The following is a 15,637-nucleotide window of genomic DNA, read 5'->3' as shown; positions in this document are numbered from 1 at the left end:
GGGTTTGTGCAGACTGATCAAAACTAGAGAACATGGGATGGGTTGATTAATATTTCCGCTGAGGTTTGGCCATACCAATCAATGCCCACTTCCTTATAGGACTGATTGACAATGCTGTCTCTATTATTTCATTTCCTAAGGTATAGCCAAGACATGCAATTCGACCTCTAGCCCAAGGCACATAGTTCTCAGAGGATTTTCCACCTAGCCTGTCAGACGTTAACGTGTAGCTATTTCTAAACTGCTTATACCTGTCTATTCCTTTCCAAACCTCCATGACGTGTCTAGGGCTAGGAGTGGATTTGACACTGGGTATAATAAGTTTCTGTACATGTGTTCTCTCTGAATAAAAGGCATAAGCTATAGCCACCCACTCTCTCACACTCTCTCTCTCTCACACACACACACACAACGTTTTATCAGTCTCCCTATCTTCACACACAGAAGAAACCTTGAGCTGAAGGGACCATCATTAGAATTCTGAGAGAACACATGTTAATTTTTTTCTTTACCAGCCTGACTTATGAGGGTGAGTCAAAAGCTCTGAGATTTTTTGAAAAAGGGAACCCAGACAATGTTAAAAGTAGCTAACTTTGTCCACTCCCTTTCTGTTTTCTCTCATTCTCTGCAGCAGACAGGCGTGATTTAATTTGATGGACTTGCGTCGTAGACTAGAGAAAAACCTAACTGGAACCTGCTGAAGCTAAGACAGCTGTCATGAACAGGGATTTATAGACATGCCATTGGCATGGCAACAGGGTTCTAGGTCTCATTTTGGAGGTCAGGGGGATTAGGAACAACTTTTCCCACTTCCTGCTGGGGGATGCAGAGTTCTCCCTGTAGTCAAGGGGTCCTTCCTTATATATCCTGCTCACATGGCCTAGGGCAGGAACGGCAAGGAATGAGAGCAACTCCCCCCTTTAATCCCCCTCCTCCGTTGTTTTCAGATATTTTTATTTTCTCTCCTTCGAAAGCTTCTCTCCATTCTCTAAATGCATTGCGCTTATTATAGCAGGTAGATCTCAGCAGGTCGTGTTTTGTGGTGTTGTAACAGCAAAGCTATTCACGAATGCAAATGACCTCATTAAGAACAGGAGTTACGGTGCTTTCGGGAAGTATTCAGACCCCTTCAGATTCAGATTACACCCTTATTCTAAATCTATTCGATCGTTTTTTCCCCCTCATCAATCTATACACAATACCCCATAATAACAAAGCAAAAAAAAGTTAAACACAAAATAACACATTTACATAATTATTCAGACCTTTTACTCAGTACTTTGTTTTTTGGCAGTGATTACAGCCTCGAGTCTCCTTGGGTATTTGGCACACCTGTATTTGGGGTGTTTCTCCCATTCTCAGGTTGAATGGGGAGCGTTGCAGCTATTTTCAAGTGTCTCCAGAGATGTTCGATCGGTTTTCAAGTCCGGGCTCTGGCTGGGCCACTCAAGGACATTCAGAGACTTGTCCCGAAGCCACTCCTGTGTTGTCTTGGCTGTGTCCTTAGGGTCATTGTCCTGTTGGAAGGTTAACCTTTGCCCCAGTCTGAGGTCCTGAACGCTCTGGAGCAGGTTCTCATCAATGATCTCTCTCTGTGCTCTGTTCATCTTTGCCTCGATCCAGACTAGTCTCCCAGTCCCTGCCGCTGAAAACATCAGAGACTTGTCCCGAAGCCACTCCTGCGTTGTCTTGGCTGTGTCCTTAGGGTCATTGTCCTGTGCTGCCACCACCATGCTTCACCGTAGGGATGGTGCCTGGTTTCCTCCAGGCGTGATGCTTGGCATTCAGGCCAAAGAGTTCAATCTTGGTTTCATCAGACCAGAGAATCTTGTTTCGCATGGTCTGAGAGTCTTTAGGTGCTTTTGGCAAACTCCAAGATGGTGGTCATGTGCCTTTTACGTAGGAGTGGCTTCCCTCTGGTCACTCTACCACTAAGGCCTGATTGGTGGAGTGCTGCAGAGATGGTTGTCCTTCTGGAAGGTTTCTCCTATCTCCACAGAGGAACTCTAGAGCTCTGTCAGAGGGACCATCGGGTTCTTGGTCACCTCCCTGACCAAGGCCCTTCTCCCCTGATTGCTCAGTTTGGCTGGGCGGCCAATTCTAGGAAGAGTCTCTTGGTGGTTCCAAACTTCTTCCATTTAAAAATTATGAAGGCCACTGTGTTCTTGGGGAGCTTTAATGCTACAGACATTTTTTGGTACCCTTCCCCAGATCTGTGCCTTGACACAATCCTGTCTCGGATCTCTTATGACAATTCCTTTTACCTCATGGCTTGGTTTTTGCTCTGACATGCACTGTCAACTGTGGGACCTTATATGGACAGGTGTGTGCCTATTCAAGTCATGTCCAATCAATTAAATTTACCACAGGTGGAATCCAGTCAAGTTGTAGAAACATCTCAAGGATGATCAATGGAAACGGGATGCACCTGAGCTCAATTTCAAGTCTCATAGCAAAGGGTCTGAATACTTAAGTATATAAGGTTTTTCTGTTTTTTAATTTTTAATACATTTGCTAAAACCTGTGATTATGGCGTATGGTGTGTAGATTCCTGAGGATTTTTTTATTGAATCCATTTTAGAATAAGATTGTAATGTAACAATGTGGAAAAAGTCAAGGGGTCTGAATACTTTCCAAAGGCACTTTGTCCATGTTTGGCTGCTTCCCCTGCGGTAAGAGATTTAACGAAAGGAGACATCACTGCCACTATAAATGTACACGCACTTACACACACACACATGAGATGTCAGCTGAGAGAGAGCAACAAGAAATATGTGTTTATTTGATGATGTATGCTCTGGGTCTGAATCACTCCATCCCTCTGTCTGCCTGGGCCTATGGAGCCTCCTGTAGACTCACAACTAGATGTATAGATGCTGACAGATGGGACACCACGGTACGCAACGCCATAACAAAACAGACAAGGGATGGCAGCTGCTGTGACTGTCATGTATTTGTTTGTAGACCTTTTTAATAAAGGCTCATTATAGAGCTATTAGTTTCCCCCCTCTGCACAGTGAAACAGCAGTGATGTGTGTTGGTTAGAGACAACCCATAGGAAATACTGTCTGTCTGTGGCTGCTCTTTTCCTGAAACGATAGTTGCGTCTTGTCTCTTGCACACAGAGGCCCTGTATTACAATCAGTGAATGTCTAATCCATCCTTAACCAATGACGTGACGATTTATGATTTGGGGGTGAATGGCGATGTGGGACAAGATGTGTGGCGGACATTTTAAACATCATCTCTATTTCTTCCTGTTGTATAATGTTTATACTCATCGTCACGGGGATGCACTAATAGGAAAGGCATATACTTGTATATTTATCACCCAACTGAATAAAAATGTTAATCTCCCAACTTCAAATCTGTATTGGCATGATTTATATTACACCTTCCCTTAATTATGTTGCTTGTAAAAACCAATATTGCCTTGATTAATAATCCATAGCTCTGTCGATGGGTTTGCATTCTTTCAATTCAGTTGATGACTTTGCATGCATTTGTTTCCTCTCTGACTGAGCCTTGGCGGAACTAAAGATGAATATTTCTAGTGTATCATCTCTCAACTTTTTTTTTCTCAAATGCCCTCAATTTAATGTTGTTAGCACTGACCCTGAAGAAGGCACATTGATGCCGAAACGTCGGTGTTTTGTTTTTACCCAATACTGGGAGGTTATATTTATGGAGTGTGCGACTCTTTGTTTTTATAGCACTGACAGCCAAGCAGCCGTCATATTTATTCATTCAAGACTGTGGTGGTAGAAGATTATCCCTTTATTCAGGAGGAAAGACTCCGTCAGACTATTAACTGTCATCTCATGACATCCCACAATGCAATTCCAGCGTTCCTGAGCCTTCCTAATACCCAGCCGAATTCAGCATACATTTAAAGTATACATTCTCCCACACGTTTTATAAATTGGGTTGTTAGTGTGGTCTGAAACTGGTGTAGTTTTTGGCTGTTTTTTTTTGTTTTTCCTTTAAGAAGGAAAACAGCAGTAGATCAGATTAGTAGATCAACAGCATTTCTCGGATGGTTTCCGTGGTGTATGGTCCATTTAATTTTGGTGAGTAACAGTAATACATATTCTCTTAGTCTCGCCCAAAGGCAGTATCCTATCCTCAGCTAAAGCAAAAACAAATGAGTTACTTAGCTGAGCTCTGCATCTAGAGCATGGAATGGCTCTTCAGTGCCCATGTGTTAAACCAGATGCCTTAAATGAAGTAAGTTCATTTTGGCTCTGAAATGTTTGGGACCATGTTTGGAAATCGGCAGTGTTCAAAAAGCACCTGCTCTGCATCCCTTCACCTTTCAGCTACTTTGTCTAATTTAACAAGATGTTGTAATGGTATTCTGATTATATACAGGCAATTTGAGTTGACCTGGGAGATTCCATTAAGTTTTAAGTTTTTTCCTTAACACAGCTGAAGTTGACTGACTTTTCTTTGTTCACAGAGGAACTAGGTATGGCTGTTCAGAGGAACTAGGTATGGCTGTTCAGAGGAACTAGGTATGGCTGTTCAGAGGAACTAATGGCTGTTTAGGTATGGCTGTTCACAGAGGAACCTGAGGAACTAGGTATGGCTGTTCCATTAGGTATGGCTGTTCACAGAGGAAAGTATTTTCAGAGGAACTGTATGGCTGTTCACAGAGGAACTAGGTATGGCTGTTCACGGAGGCTGATGGCTGTTCACAGAGGAACTATGTATGGCTGTTCACAGAGGAACTATGTATGGCTGTTCACAGAGGAACTAGGTATGGCTGTTCAGAGGAACTAGGTATGGCTGTTCAGAGGAACTAGGTATGGCTGTTCAGAGGAACTAGGTATGGCTGTTCAGAGGAACTAGGTATGGCTGTTCAGAGGAACTAGGTATGTCTGTTCAGAGGAACTAGGTATGGCTGTTCACGGAGGAACTAGGTATGGCTGTTCACGGAGGAACTAGGTATGGCTGTTCAGAGGAAGGTATGGCTGTTCACGGAGGAACTAGGTATGGCTGTTCACAGAGGAACTAGGTATGGCTGTTCACAGAGGAACTATGTATGGCTGTTCACAGAGGAACTAGGTATGGCTGTTCACAGAGGAACTAGGTATGGCTGTTCACAGAGGAACTAGGTATGGCTGTTCACAGAGGAACTAGGTATGGCTGTTCACAGAGGAACTAGGTATGGCTGTTCACAGAGGAACTATGTATGGCTGTTCACAGAGGAACTATGTATGGCTGTTCAGAGGAACTAGGTATGGCTGTTCACGGAGGAACTAGGTATGGCTGTTCACGGAGGAACTAGGTATGGCTGTTCACGGAGGAACTAGGTATGGCTGTTCACGGAGGAACTAGGTATGGCTGTTCACGGAGGAACTAGGTATGGCTGTTCACGGAGGAACTATGTATGGCTGTTCACAGAGGAACTAGGTATGGCTGTTCACAGAGGAACTAGGTATGGCTGTTCACAGAGGAACTAGGTATGGCTGTTCACGGAGGAACTAGGTATGGCTGTTCACGGAGGAACTATCACGGAGGAACTATGGCTGTTCACGGAGGAACTAGGTATGGCTGTTCACGGAGGAACTATGTATGGCTGTTCACAGAGGAACTAGGTATGGCTGTTCACAGAGGAACTAGGTATGGCTGTTCACGGAGGAACTAGGTATGGCTGTTCGGAGGAACTATGTATGGCTGACGGAACTAGGTATGGCTGTTCACGGAGGAACTGTTCACGGAGGAACTATGTATGGCTGTTCACGGAGGAAGCTGTTCACGGAGGAACTAGGTATGGCTGTTCACGGAGGAACTATGTATGGCTGTTCACGGAGGAACTATGTATGGCTGTTCACGGAGGAACTATGTATGGCTGTTCACGGAGGAACTGTTCACGGAGGAACTATGTATGGCTGTTCACGGAGGAACTATGTATGGCTGTTCACGGAGGAACTATGTATGGCTGTTCACGGAGGAACTAGGTATGGCTGTTCACGGAGGAACTAGGTATGGCTGTTCACGGAGGAACTATGTATGGCTGTTCACGGAGGAACTAGGTATGGCTGTTCACGGAGGAACTAGGTATGGCTGTTCACGGAGGAGCTAGGTATGGCTGTTCACAGAGGAACTAGGTATGGCTGTTCACAGAGGAACTAGGTATGGCTGTTCACAGAGGAACTAGGTATGGCTGTTCACAGAGGAACTAGGTATGGCTGTTCACAGAGGAACTAGGTATGGCTGTTAAGAGGAACTAGGTATGGCTGTTCAGAGGAACTAGGTATGGCTGTTAAGAGGAACTAGGTATGGCTGTTCACAGAGGAACTAGGTATGGATGTTCACAGAGGAACTAGGTATGGCTGTTCACGGAGGAACTAGGTATGGCTGTTCACGGAGGAACTAGGTATGGCTGATCACGGAGGAACTAGGTATGGATGTTCACGGAGGAACTAGGTATGGCTGTTCACGGAGGAACTAGGTATGGATGTTCACAGAGGAACTAGGTATGGATGTTCACAGAGGAACTAGGTATGGCTGATCACAGAGGAACTAGGTATGGCTGATCACGGAGGAACTAGGTATGGCTGTTCACAGAGGAACTAGGTATGGCTGTTCACAGAGGAACTAGGTATGGCTGTTCACGGAGGAACTAGGTATGGCTGTTCACGGAGGAACTAGGTATGGCTGTTCACGGAGGAACTAGGTATGGCTGTTCACGGAGGAACTATGTATGGCTGTTCACGGAGGAACTATGTATGGCTGTTCACGGAGGAACTATGTATGGCTGTTCACGGAGGAACTATGTATGGCTGTTCACGGAGGAACTAGGTATGGCTGTTCACGGAGGAACTAGGTATGGCTGTTCACGGAGGAACTAGGTATGGATGTTCACGGAGGAACTAGGTATGGCTGATCACAGAGGAACTAGGTATGGCTGTTCAGAGGAACTAGGTATGGCTGTTCACAGAGGAACTAGGTATGGCTGTTCACGGAGGAACTATGTATGGCTGTTCACGGAGGAACTAGGTATGGCTGATCACAGAGGAACTAGGTATGGCTGATCACAGAGGAACTATGTATGGCTGTTCACAGAGGAACTAGGTATGGCTGTTCACGGAGGAACTATGTATGGCTGTTCACGGAGGAACTATGTATGGCTGTTCACGGAGGAACTATGTATGGCTGTTCACGGAGGAACTATGTATGGCTGTTCACGGAGGAACTATGTATGGCTGTTCACGGAGGAACTATGTATGGCTGTTCACGGAGGAACTATGTATGGCTGTTCACGGAGGAACTATGTATGGCTGTTCACGGAGGAACTAGGTATGGCTGTTCACGGAGGAACTAGGTATGGCTGTTCACAGAGGAACTAGGTATGGCTGTTCACAGAGGAACTAGGTATGGCTGATCACAGAGGAACTATGTATGGCTGATCACAGAGGAACTATGTATGGCTGTTCACGGAGGAACTAGGTATGGCTGTTCACGGAGGAACTAGGTATGGCTGATCACGGAGGAACTAGGTATGGCTGATCACGGAGGAACTATGTATGGCTGTTCACGGAGGAACTATGTATGGCTGATCACGGAGGAACTATGTATGGCTGATCACGGAAGAACTATGTATGGCTGTTCACGGAGGAACTATGTATGGCTGTTCACGGAGGAACTATGTATGGCTGTTCACGGAGGAACTAGGTATGGCTGTTCACGGAGGAACTATGTATGGCTGTTCACGGAGGAACTATGTATGGCTGTTCACGGAGGAACTAGGTATGGCTGTTCACGGAGGAACTAGGTATGGCTGTTCACGGAGGAACTAGGTATGGCTGTTCACGGAGGAACTAGGTATGGCTGTTCACGGAGGAACTAGGTATGGCTGTTCACGGAGGAACTAGGTATGGCTGTTCACGGAGGAACTAGGTATGGCTGTTCACGGAGGAACTAGGACGTGACGGTCAGATCAGATGTTGCTATAAGTGTCTTGTTGTTGGGATTAGAGCTGTTGTCTTTCTGTTGGGATTAGAGCTGCTGTCTTTCTGTTGGTAGAAGAGCTGCTGGCTATACAGTCAGCTGTTTAGCCCTGTGGCTCAACTTGCATCATGAAATGCATAAAACTGCATCAGAGAAATAGTTTACCCTTGGACTTGCGTAGATACCTCCCTCCCCCGACTCCACTGATGGTTATAAATGCCCATTCAACCAATGTCAAAAACATCAGCAAGCTCGGCACAGCAGCAAGGAGCAAAATAAGGCACTACTTAAACACTTCAGAATAATGGACTGCATTCAATTTAAATACATATACTATCCATTATGGGGATTATCATTCTGGCCTGCTAGATCTTCAAAGTGCTGTTTCTAAAGCTTCACACAGAACGTTCTCTTCCCGTTGGTTTGTTCACGCTGCCCAGTGCTAGCTGCCACTTACCATGGTTTCCTCAACTCAAATCTCCATGCAGCAGAAATGATGAGGTTTTGATATCCACACACTCTGGCAAGAATATCAGAAATACTTCTTTCCATTGTGCTTTTGGGTGAGACTATTGAGCTTCGACTTCAATGTGTCCAAACAGTATGTGAGTGTTTGTCTGGGTTGGGACTGAGTGTAATCTTCACAAATATCTCCTTCTCTCCCCAGCCCAATGAGCCCAAAGCACTATTTGGCCACCTCTCTGTAGGTTTGCAGTTGTATATACATATCAAGAGAGGGGTTATTTGTGAAGAAGAGTATCAAAACCGAGTCGTCAACAGACAGTGAAGCTGCAAATATTGTACCCATGGAAGGAAGCTACAAGACGATAATATGCAACAAAGTAACAAAATGGTTTCTGTCATTACTGTAGTTACCAGCAGTTACATTGCCAAAAGTTTTTGTATCATTCTGGTTTGGCTTTCATCAGCTGGACTTTGATATCGTTTGATTTGAAGATGGTGTAATGTTAAAATGGCTTTCATCATTTTCCCACAAGCCATTTTACTAGCACACTGACTTACTGGCCTTTTTAAAATGCCTCTGCCCTAGGACATTTACACCAGATGAGAAATGGTAACACAAACAGATACACTTTGCAAAGGAGCAAGGTCTACTCTTTTCCCAGCTTAATTGCTTATTGCGGCATAAACAAATTTACAAGCTTGGACAGGCAAATTACCTTCTAATTAATTGGAAGGGATAAGCATTTAGCAGACAGCGGAACCCCTCATGTCAGACATTTGATTTTGTCAGTCCCTCTGTCCATGGCTATTTATAGATGTTATTATCAAACAAGTCTCAATCTCATGCCGGGTGAGTAATCTTCTCTCTTATATAGCTCTTTAGAAGAAGCGCAACTTGGGGATGGAAACAGGAAATAGTTAAGACTTTGATGTATTTAACTTTTGACCCTGGCCACTGACTCCACAGATCAGAGCCATAGCAGGTATCTAGATTTGTTCTAGTCTGGAGGTTAAATATTGATGTAGTGTTGCACCAGTCTACACATTTGACTCATGATGCTACTGATGGCTGTCAAAAATAACTGACAAGGCAATTAATTCACTTTCAACACTTCTTTTGGTTGTGATTCATTCATTTTCCTGTACTGCAGTTGAAAAGACTTTCATGTCGGAGAGCGTTCCAAATAGAAGTAGGATCTCTTTTTCAGCCAGGGCAGGAGAGATGTAAACAGACTCGAGGTCTAGTTAGACTGGAGGACGATTTGCAACGGCCTACTGTTTAATTTATTTGTGTATTTTTTTTAATCAGCTCATCTGATTGCCATCTATTGCTACAATTTACCATGGTCTAGTTTTTATTTGACATTTCAAATTCCTTTACAAATGCAGTGGCTCCATTAATCGCTGCTAAGCAAAGCTGAACAGGAAATAATAGCAAATTGTATAAAGGATGACCCTCACGATTAAATGGAACTTTAATCGGTCACCAACTTGCATGTGTAATTTCCTCTTATGGTGTCCAATGCAGGGCCAAAGAAGACACTATGTGTTACTATGGAAACAGAGGCAACACCAAACCCATCCATCTAAATCCAGGTCTGCATTTCTTTCATGTGGAATTGCTTTTGCATTAATGTGTGTGTGCGTGCGTGCGTGTATATAATTATACATTATTATATCATTGAACCATACAAGCATGCAGGATTTTGACTATGAGCCTATGCCTCTGTATGTGAGTGCATGTTTTGGAGGATAACATGCACGTTTTGTAGGAATCTCTGTTCTCGAGCAATGCTGTGTGTCTGCTCCAGCAGGAATCTATGGTTTGAGTAACTCCCTGTTGGAGACCCCATGGAGGAAGCTGCAGCATGGGAAGAGACTGTTCACCAGTGTAGTGAACCAACCCTTGCCCTGTGAGGTTCTGGTCCAGGACCTGCTCAACATCCTCAACAACGAGGAGCTGTGAGTTTACCAGACACTCGCTATCAATAATACAGTTAATGTAACACAGTAAATTCTTCATCAATACATGCACACTCAAAACACTACACATGAAGACACACACACACCTGCACAATGTGCAGTTCAGTTTACATTTTGAAGCAGTCAATGTGACATGGCATAATCTACATTAAAACATATACCTACAGTACCAGTCAAAAGTTTGGACACCTACTCATTCAAGGGTTTTTCTTTATTTTGACTGTTTTCTACATTCTAGAATTATAGTGAAGACTTCAAAACTATGAAATAACACATTTGGAATCATGTCGTAACCAAAAAAGTGTTCAACAAATCAAAATATATTTGAGATTCTTCAAAGTAGCCACCCTTTGCCTTGATGACAGCTTTGCGCACTCTTGGCATTCTCTCAACCAGCTTCATGAGGTAGTCACCTGGAATGCATTTCAATTAACAGGTGTGTCTTGTTAAACACTTGTGGAATTTCTTTCCTTCTTAATGCATTTGAGCCTACAGTTGTGCTGTGACAAGGTATGGGTGGTACCATGGGCTCCCGAGTAGTGCAACGTCTTAAGGCACTGCATCTCAGTGCTAGAGGCGTTACTACAGACCCTGGTTTGATTCCAGGCTGTATCACAATTGGACCAGCGTTGTTAGGGTTTGGCCGGGGTAGGCCGTCATTGTAAATAAGAATTTGTTCTTAACTGACTTGCTTAGATAAATAAACATTAAATTAAAAATAAAAAAATACAGAAGATGCCTCCTGGGTGGCGCAGTGGTTAAGGGCGCTGTACTGCAGCACCAGCTGTGCCACCAGAGACTCTGGGTTCGCACCTAGGCTCTGTCGTAACCACCCGCGACCGGGAGGTCCGTGGGGCAACGCACAATTGGCCTAGCATCGTCCGGGTTAGGGAGGGTTTGGCCGGTAGGGAAATCCTTGTCTCATCGCGCACCAGCGACTCCTGTGGCGGGCAGTGCGAGCTAACCAAGGTTGCCAGGTGCACTGTGTTTCCTCCGACACATTGGCGCGGCTGGCTTCCGGGTTGGATGGCACTGTGTTAAGAAGCAGTGCGGCTTGGTTGGGTTGTGTATCGGAGGACGCATGACTTTCAACCTTCGTCTCTCCCGAGCCCGTACGGGAGTTGTAGCGATGAGACAAGATAGTAGCTACTAAACAATTGGATACCACGAAAAAGGGGTCAAATGAAAAAAATATAAAAAATACAGAAGATAGCCCTATTTGGTAAAATACCAAGTCCATATTATTGCAAGAATAGCTCAAATAAGCAAAGAGAAACAGTCCATTACTTTAAGATATTTTGAAACCTTTAAACTTTCAAAGTTTCTTTAGTGCAGTCGCAAAAACCATCAAGCGCTTATGAAACTGGCTGTGTAAGGGCTATTTGACCAAGAAGGAGAGTGATGGAGTGCTGCATCAGATGACCTGGCCTCCACAATCCCCCGACCTCAACCCAATTAAGATGGTATATATTTAATATAATATATTTAGATTTGTTTAACACTTTTTGGGGGGTTACTACATGATTCCATATGTGTTATTTCATAGTTTTGATGTCTTCACTATTATTCTACAATGTAAAAATAAAGAAAAACCCTTGAATGAGTATGTGTCCAAACCTTTGATTGTCACTCGTAAGATATTTGGGAGTAACTTACAAGGACATGTAAATGTGTCTGAGGGTTACACTTCTGCATATTTATTAAGGCTATAAATACACTTACTCATTGTTGGTTTGCAAGTACCACAGGTGGACATTCAACATGGCTACATGGGGATCAAACGTGAACACTACTTGACTAAGAGAACATATACAGTGGGGCAAAAAAGTATTTAGTCAGCCACCAAATTGTGTAAGTTCTCCCACTTAAAAAGATGAGAGGCCTGTAATGTTCATCATAGGTACACTTCAACTATGACAGACAAAAAATCCAGAAAATCACATTGTAAGATTTTTAATGAATTTATTAGCAAATTATGGTGGAAAATAAGTATTTGGTCAATAACAAAAGTTTCTCAATACTTTGTTATATACCCTTTGTTGGCAATGACAGAGGTGAAGACTTACAGAAAACGTTTGACAAGGTTTTCACACACTGTTACTGGTATTTTGGATTTTTTTTTCTCATTTTGTCTGTCATAGTTGAAGTGTACCTATGATGAAAATTACAGGCCTCTCTCATCTTTTTAAGTGGGAGAACTTGCACAATTGGTGGCTGAATAAATACTTTTTTGCCCCACTGGAGTCCTGCACACATTACATGAATTTGCAATTAGGAAAATAGTACACTGCTGTTGTTGGAATCTTGCGCTTTTATGTTGAATTAATTGCAACACTTTTAATCAGTTAACTTTTGCTCTCCACAGACTACGCCTACCTTACTCTCTTATTGGTTTATCAGTTCCACAATGTGTACTATGTAGTGCTGAAATGTATGTCCTATTATATAAGTAGTTTTTGAAACTTTCAGTTCAGTAGAAACGTTCTGTTCTGTTTTTCTCCATGCACCTGGTAACACTGAAGTTGGGCTAAATAGTTGTACTTTTTTCCAATTCGTTCCAATCCAAAACTCTTAAGTCATGAGGTTTGAGGGAGAAGTTGAGAACCGTGTCTTTTCTGAAGGTACACCCCTTTCTGTTCCAAATCTCTGACAGTCTGAGGAGGATTGAGTGAGAACGGTTTCTTTTTTTATTCTTTAGGAACACTCCTGACCCGGCTCAGGAGAGCCAGGGTGAAGGTTACAGCAGCCCCATGCTGAGGGTCCTGTCCTCCGTGTGTGTTCGATCCCCGCATTATGGCACAAGGTCAGAGTCCTCCCAGTCCATGACACCAATTAACTAGGCCAGACTCCTAGAGATACAATATAATACCAGAGTGTCTTTTGTGATAAACCTTGCCAATATCCAACCTAGTGTTCTTATTTAAATCTGTGCTCCCAGTCCCACCAATTGGCTCCCCCATTTGTCATGCTGTGCCTGCCATCAGAGGTGAGGGCTGTGCTTGTGGGGTTTAAAAGCAGGGACATACTCATAGGGCACAGAGGAAAATGAAAACAATTGGTTCTTATTTGACAAATCCATGGTCATCTTCATTAGTGCGCACCCTAGCAAACGGCAGACGTTTTGCAACAAATTATTTTCTTATTGGACAAATCCAGTTAGTACCTTTCTGTTTCCGTCCGTTTAGCTCTGTTGCTGCATAATAATTACGTACCATACATCATAAGCTCCTAGTGCATATAATCTCATCTATAACCAGCATGCCCCTGGCCTCCAGTCTAGTCTGATAATGAAAGGTGATTAGAGAGCTCTTCCTCAGCATCACAATATGAGTTTTCCCCGTATTTAACATGCATACGACCCTAATCTCGTTTCACCCCTCTATTTATCTGATGTTTTGTGTATTTCTGCCTTTTTCAGGACCAATACCATTATCCTCATAGACTCATCAGGGAACGTGACCTTCACAGAGCGCACCATGCTCAACTGTGACATCAGCCAATGGAGCACAAGCTCTTTCCAGTTCAAACTCAAGGACTGATGGCTTTGTGGGAATTACACTGTGCCTTTCTGCATCCCTCCTCCTATCCATCCTCCCACAGCAAGTTCTGGCTACACCGTAGTGGAATGAACATTTTCCTTTTTCCACTTAAAATGGTGGTGGGAGAGCTTGAAATTATGGCACTTGTTTGGAAAGAGTTTGATTTGCATTTGTCAAGTAATTGCCTTTGGGAAATATATTTTAGCTTGGCTTAGACATATAAATGTGGGAATTTATTAAATCATATATTATGGGTGTTATTTCATCTTAAATTATATCAAAGAACTTGCTGTTGTCATTAAAAGATTTTGAATTGTGTGCTTAAGTGGTTTTATTGCCAAAGAACAAATTTAATTTAACAAACTAAAAGACATTTTTTACATTTCACATTGCATCTATTTACTCAGCACTCGATTGCTGAGAAAGACGAGAACTAAAAGGTTGAAAAGTAATTTCTAGCTTCGTGCCTCAGACTGCCATCTTCTAGGTGAGTTGGTTTGCATCTCAAGAGTGTAAAATGGTAACACTCATAGAAGCAGCACCAGCCATCACCTATGTATAAAAAGCTGTACAAATAATGACAGGTTTGATTTCCTAAATGTTCATCTCAGGTGTTATAACTTTCCTGTGACATAATTATGAAGGTGTATTACGACAGCCTGCCTTGTACTATAATAATTATCATTGCACTGGATTTTGACTTTGTGATCCAGGTTTGCTAGTTACAAGTAAAACACAGAGGAAAGGACTTTAAATGTTTTTTCTAAATTTTAAGCAGTGTTTTTCTTTTTATATTTTCTGCCTTGTTCCACATACTGCATAGGAGAACAGGTTGCCTTGCTGTGAAATAACTGAAAGAATTCATTTTGTCACTCACACCTTCAGTGTTCTGTGGTTCTTACCCACTTTTTCTCTATGTATAACAGTCCGTTACTCTCACAAATTGTAATGACAGTTTCAAGTTTTGTGTGTTGATGTGTAGCATCGAGGATACCAGTGTTTTTTTGTAACTGACCTCAGGTATCCATAGAAGTATAGAAACCCCTGTTTACCATGTCACTGTTGTCTTGAAATCATTTGTGAATAAAGTACTTTTTCATCTGTATTATAAACTCAGTCTATATTGCAAATGTATAGTATTCTTTCAAGAATATCTAATCAGCCAGTTTTATTAGACAATCACAAGCTTCTTAACTTGTCAGATTCCTGAGTGGCGCATCGGTCAACGGCACTGTACCTCAGTGCAAGAGGTGTCACTGCAGTCCCTGGTTCAAATCGAGGCTGCATCACGTCCGGCTGTGATTGGGAGTCCCATAGGGTGGCACACAATTAACCCGGGGTTGGCTGTCATTGTAAATAAGAATTTGTTCTTATCTGAATTGCCTAGTTAAATAAAGGTACAAAATAATAATATATACATTTAAAAAAGCAATGTTGGTGTATGGTTGGTAGCTGAATAAGCTGTGGTCATTGCAATTTTGATGTTTATATACTGAACAAAAATCTAAACACATGCAACAATTTCATAGCTTTTACAGTGCCTTCGGAAAGTATTCAGACCCCTTGACTTTTTCCATATTTTATTATGTTACATACAGCCTTATTCTACAATTGATTAAATAAGTAAAATGTTTTGCAAATGTTATGAAGTATTTTTAAAAACATACCTTATTTACATAAGTGTTCAGACCCTT

General features: G+C 42.7%; 1 protein-coding gene and 1 long non-coding RNA gene across 30 annotated transcripts in view; both read left to right on the top strand.

Annotated features, from left to right (window-relative positions):
- The window catches only part of LOC118358462 (transport and Golgi organization 2 homolog), a 30,119-nt gene extending 15,071 nt beyond the window's left edge, over positions 1-15,048 (top strand). The window contains exons 6-9 of the mRNA XM_035736324.2: positions 9,950-10,017; positions 10,233-10,383; positions 13,103-13,207; positions 13,823-15,048. Coding sequence (XP_035592217.1) covers positions 9,950-10,017; positions 10,233-10,383; positions 13,103-13,207; positions 13,823-13,943 — 445 coding nt within the window. The 3' untranslated portion in view covers positions 13,944-15,048. The remainder of the gene's footprint in view (positions 1-9,949; positions 10,018-10,232; positions 10,384-13,102; positions 13,208-13,822) is intronic.
- LOC118358463 (uncharacterized) lies at positions 8-7,650 on the top strand. Of its 29 annotated transcripts, none has more exons than XR_008079041.1 (5): positions 8-4,514; positions 4,760-4,828; positions 5,241-5,265; positions 6,114-6,782; positions 7,081-7,650. It is a non-coding gene; the product is annotated as an uncharacterized LOC118358463 (long non-coding RNA). The 29 variants fall into 29 exon arrangements; XR_008079039.1 differs by having other exon boundaries at positions 6,089-6,782; XR_008079037.1 differs by having other exon boundaries at positions 4,760-4,874.
- Positions 15,049-15,637: the final 589 nt, after the last annotated feature.

Source organism: Oncorhynchus keta, chromosome 25, assembly GCF_023373465.1.
Source record: "Oncorhynchus keta strain PuntledgeMale-10-30-2019 chromosome 25, Oket_V2, whole genome shotgun sequence".
Classification (NCBI taxonomy): domain Eukaryota; kingdom Metazoa; phylum Chordata; class Actinopteri; order Salmoniformes; family Salmonidae; genus Oncorhynchus; species Oncorhynchus keta.
This window is presented reverse-complemented; position numbering and strand designations above follow the sequence as displayed.